We start from the raw sequence: 5,292 nt of genomic DNA, 5'->3' as shown, positions 1-5,292 counted from the left end.
CAAGTCTTGTTCTGTTCTAGTAGTTTTTACATTGCATCGGTATTGCTGGGCTTAAATGATTATCTGATATCACTGATACCAGACAGATATCAGACAAAATTTTATCTTAGTAGAAGGTGCTGGATTAAATTCAAAGATAAAATGTGAATGGAGAATGAAATGAGACAAATCGTTGTTGGGCTATTTTATTGAGTTGCACTTCTAAAAAACTCTGTCTGACCAAGTCTCCTTTTTTAATAGGTATTGGTTTGCTTTGAAGTATGGCTGCCAAGCTGCATTTAAAACAAATAGCAGCAGAGATGCATCTGAAACAAACCCTCTCAACTGCATTCAAAAACAAGCCGTTGATGTAGTGACTGATATTAACATGCTCAGGGTATTCAAGACTTTTCTTGAGACCACACCACAACTTTTTGTCCAGATTTATATCTTCATGGAACATGGCAAAAATAATTTCTATCAATGTGAGTCTGCCTTTCTCCTTAATTTGCAAGTTGAGTATCTTACCTAAAAAGATAATTCATGTGATTGGATAACATTTTAAACATACCTTGGAAAAATACACTCCACTGTATTATTACTCTGCATTTAGTTAGAATTTCTGTGTAGTGGAAGATCCATTCTGCTAAATCCGTGAGAAGAAAGATTTCACTATAACGTCATAATATCTAATAGAAACATAATGATACATCACTTGAAAATAAGCTGTTGAATACAATTTGTGTATAATTTGCAGAGCCGTTTGTTTTGTGTGCTTTTGCTTACAGTCTCTTAAAACTGCTAACTGGGCATCTTGAAATCAGTAATGTATTTAGAGCAGCCCTGTGTGCTGTCACTAGCATTATTCATGTTACAGATGAGGGACAGAGTCAGAAAAAAACTAAGGATATGTCAGCATTGCAGAGTGCAATATGATTAAGAGATACTGGTTCAAGTCGCAGAAGCAAGACTGCAGCTGTACCATTTCCAGCTCTAAAACTAGTAGGATTATTAGCAAGATATTGACTTACTCAAGGTTGGAATTTATCTAACCAAATGGAGAGACCTGCACTGCTGTCTAGTGTTCCTTCATAGTCCATGGAGTCAATAGATACTCAGACAAAATGGTCAGAGGAATCTCATCTTAAATATGACCATGTGAAGGGTCAAGCCTTAGTTGTAGATTTATACATTATAGACGCGCCAGAGTCAATATCAGTTGCTGAAACTTACATTTTTATAGGCTATTTGCAATACTTTGGGAATTTCTAACTCATCTGTGTATGGAGGTGGCAAATATGACACACAGCTTAGGTGAGATCATTAATGGCCAGAGGCCAGGCAGGACAACATAGGCATACCAAGATGCCTAGATTTAGGTAACTAAACTGAGCCTTAAAGTTAAGGTGACTTGTTCAGGTACACAGAGGAAATATATAATTGGTATAAAGAAAGTGTTAAGAAAGCAAGAAGTTGTCCAAAAGTTCATTCAGAAATTATAATGTAAAATGTCTTTTTCTTTGGTCTAACATTTTTCTTTGTGTTTTGTTTAGATGCTGCCATTATTATGTCTTTTTGTGGTATCACCTTTTCAGTCATTGACTATCAGGTATCATTACGAAAATCTCTGCCTGATAAAGATGAATTTCATGTGCTTCCCAAGTTAGTGTATCTCTTCTATAAACTGCTTACCATCACTTCTTGGATACTCAGTATTTCACTGATCACTCTACTAAGTTTTAGAAGTTCTGTAATTCTGCTGATATTTCTTTGGATCTGTGGCTTCACCTGGACTTTGAAACAACATACGACATTTTGCAAATCTAAGAAGATGGAATATCTGTACAGAACTGTTGTTGGAATAATTCTAATTTTTACCTTTTTTAACATAAAGAGGAGGAAAACAAAAGTTTGCATTTCTATTTATTATGCTACTCATACTGTTGTAACTCTAGGTATTTTGTTTGTATATATGTTCTGGAAACCTTCCATTATGAAGGAAATACATTTTACAATTGTGACCATCCTAACTATTCTTAGTCTGGTGTTAGGTATTATTTTTCTTGTTGTTTATTACAGGCGTTTTCATCCCACTGCTTATGGCAGACCACAAGCATGTTCAGACGAAGTTGATGGAGAGGCAGGACAAAAAGATAGAGTGAAAATTGGTAGATTTCAAAATTTCATAATGCAATGAACAGTATAGAATTTTTTGGTGCAGACTTCAAAGCAAATACTTGCTGGACAGTCTGTTTCTCTGTCATTGTTTCTCATGTATCATCACTGTGTAGTACATGATGGAACAGAGTTATTGGCTCTGAATAACTGTTGTTTTCTGTGATGCTGTACAAAGCCTTTATAACATGAATATTTCTCTATGTGCTGGTCAAAGTTACTTTTGAAAAAGAAGCAATTTAATCTAGCCATCAAACACAATCCACTGTTTCAGTTTTTAGCAACGCAAATAAAACATAGGAAAAGCTAAAAGTTAATCAAATGAAAGCTGGCATTAAAACCCTATTCTATTCATTTATGTTGATTCTGTTAAAAACAAGGCTTGCTTTTCTTTTCTTGCTGGAAAGAAAGAGGAGCGCATTTGAAGTAATTGAGGGCAGTGATCAGTTATCTGCTTCTCCCTATTAGTGTAAGAGCTGCAGTTCTTCTTTAGATAAGCATAGTTACAAACCATACTACCTTCCCCCTAAATATCTCCTGAAGAAGAATAGCTTTGATTTATGGCTCAATCACTGTGTTACCACAGAAAATCTGGGGAGATATTTTCAAGCATTTTATCTTCTCGGTGTTTTAATGACTCCTTCATTGGTTTTGTTCTGCTAATCTTTCACACAAACTTCTGTATTTAGGGGTGATCCCAGCTTGTTGTTCTGGATTATAATAGCAGTCTGAGTGATTTATGGATGGCAACAGGAGCCTTGCATATAAAGGAAGAACTATCTTCCTTGAAGCTTTCCTCTCCTTTAAGCTATAAGATATAATACTTTAAATGCTGGTTGCCACTGAAATAGGAGGTTATGCAAGGTGTGCAGTGGCGCAGCTTCTTTTGGTTTTGTCACTGGAGAAAATAGAAGCAAATGTTGTGATGCATTGCACTCAATGGGGGTGGGAAATGATGGGTGATCAGCTTGTCCATCAAGATTTTTTGGCAGAAGGCAGAGCGAAGTTAGACAACATTTCAGTCCTGTGTTCAAATGCTAAATCAAAGCAAAGGAAATAAGGCTGATAGCTACAACTTCTTCAGAAATAAAATCTAAGGGGAACTCTTTCAGAGTTGCTGTGTTTTAAATCTAAATTATGAAAACTGGGGCTCATTCTCTCCGCTCCTTTCCCCTTCCAATAATTCACATTTGCAGTTAGAGTAGCCACAGGTAAAAGGACGAAATAGGGTTTGAGAAAAAAGACTAAAGATAAGAAAAACAGATTAACTTTGCCAGGAACCCAATCTGTTAGCATTATTGATTGACGGAAAACTTCCCTGAAACTTTAGGGGAAGGGCTGATGCTTTGTTTGACAATTAGGATGCTGAAGAGCTGTGTCTTGCACCTTTTGTGTCAAAGTGCAGACTGCCTTTTTCTTGTTACCCTTCCAGCCTTGGCAGAGCTCAGGGAAGTTTCTAAATGTGTTTCTTTCTTGTCCCATATCCATAGTTCTATTTACCAGGCCAACCACTTAAATCTCCTTAATCCTATTCAAGGAAATTAATTTCTAGGTGCATAGATTGGACTGAATGATCTGCCTTTCTGAGGATACACATGAAAAAGCAGCATGGTAAGAAGAGTTTCTTTCTAAAATCCCTCATTTCCACTTAGGGATAACTAGAATATAGGTCCAGAAGTTAAGACATAAAAAAGCACAATCCATGAGACTTAAGCAATAGTTTTCCTAAAATGAATATATAAAACAGTACCTTCACTTCTCTCTACTCTGGAAAAGAAATTTCCAGATTTGTTTGCCCTGGAACGGCTCCTTAGGTAAGAGAAAAAGCCCAAGGCTCCATCCTGCTTCATGCACCATGATTGCCCTAAGTTCTGTCTCCTTTATCTACAGAGTATTTATTACTAGTGATGGTGCCCTTGGCAGCAAAATGCATGCCTGGTTTTTGGCTGAATGTACTCCTACTTTGGTATGAAAAAATAGGATCCTAAATAGTGAAGACTATCCCTGTATTGCTTCCCACATTTTTATTGTTTGTTCATCTGAAATCCTGAGAAGGCGCTAGGGTAAGGTAGGGTGGAAAAGGGAGAATATTATCTCTATCTTGCAGAAAATTACAAAATTTTTTCTAACCATTATTTGGAAGAAGACCTCAAAATTTGTATGTTATCTGAGAAGCAGATCTCTGGGGAAATAGGAGCTTCTGAGAAGTCCTAGTGTGGGAGCTTCAGCCCTGGGACCTCCAGGTTGTCTGCCTGCTGCCAGATGCCAGAAATCTGGAGCCTGAATTGCTCTGGAGGAAGATTAGTTTCTGGTGAAACAAAAAAAAAATTGTCCTGGTGTTTTTTTTTTTTTCTTTCAGTGAACTGACAAATTCCAAATAGAAGTATTTCATTGCCATCTCTCTGGCCAACTCCTAACATTCATTATCTTTCATGAGAGAAAAGCTGAATGTTGTGCTGCCTGCTGTTGTTCTCCTTATGTCTCCTGGTTCCCTCTTCTATGCCACTGAGAAGACTGTTATACTGAAGTTGAGTTGGTAAGAAAGGCATCTAGGTGGCTGTTCACATCACACTAATTCAAATACACACCAAACTCAATTACTTAAGTTTCAATCCCTATTTTATGCTTCTGAGTCCTCGTGTATATAAATTTAGCCATATCCTGAAGCTGGGAAATGATCCTTTGGGAAATCACACAGATTCTTTTCATAAAGCTTCAACAAATCTTTATCATCCTGCCACAGATACTGTAAATGTCTCCAGTCATCAGAGGGCCTCAAGAGATGGGAATTCCTGTTAGCTTGTCCCCTGTTCCCTGTAGACTTTTATTTATTTATTTTCAATGTTAACATCCTCCGTTTCTTCTTGACCTTGAGTTCAAGATTTTCACTTGATTCCCTTCATTTTCATAGTTATGAGAATGTCTTCTCATTTATTTAGTCATTCTAATTCAGAATCACTGTAGCAGGGAGGAGAAGGAAGCACATGAATTGACTCTAGACACATTTCCTATCATCAGTGACCAGTTCAGACTAAACAAACAAAGCCCCACTTCACCTAGGTGTAAAGTTCAAACAATAGACTGCATACATATCCTTTCTGTTCCCTGACTACTCTTAAAATTCAGCTGCCACTCAGT

General features: G+C 37.0%; 1 protein-coding gene across 1 annotated transcript; it reads left to right on the top strand.

Annotated features, from left to right (window-relative positions):
- The first annotated feature begins 244 nt into the window (after positions 1 to 244).
- On the top strand, positions 245 to 2,176 carry XKR9 (XK, Kell blood group complex subunit-related family, member 9). The gene is made up of 2 exons (XM_009696307.1): positions 245 to 464; positions 1,533 to 2,176. Exons 1-2 carry the CDS (start codon positions 368 to 370, stop codon positions 2,174 to 2,176), a joined length of 741 nt encoding a protein of 246 aa, XP_009694609.1. The 5' UTR covers positions 245 to 367.
- Positions 2,177 to 5,292: the final 3,116 nt, after the last annotated feature.

The sequence above is a fragment of the Cariama cristata genome, unplaced genomic scaffold, assembly GCF_000690535.1.
Source record: "Cariama cristata isolate BGI_N322 unplaced genomic scaffold, ASM69053v1 scaffold46272, whole genome shotgun sequence".
NCBI lineage: Eukaryota > Metazoa > Chordata > Aves > Cariamiformes > Cariamidae > Cariama > Cariama cristata.
The sequence above is the reverse complement of the archived record's forward strand: the minus strand, read 5'-3'. Positions and strand labels throughout refer to the sequence as shown.

What these genes read in the sequence shown, in the direction of transcription:
- XKR9 (XM_009696307.1), top strand. Translation starts at nt 368, where the DNA reads ATGCTCAGGGTATTCAAGACTTTTCTTGAGACCACACCACAACTTTTT. An exon ending in CAAAAATAATTTCTATCAAT is followed by an intron (nt 465 to 1,532) that starts GTGAGTCTGCCT and finishes TGTTTTGTTTAG; the next exon opens with ATGCTGCCATTATTATGTCT.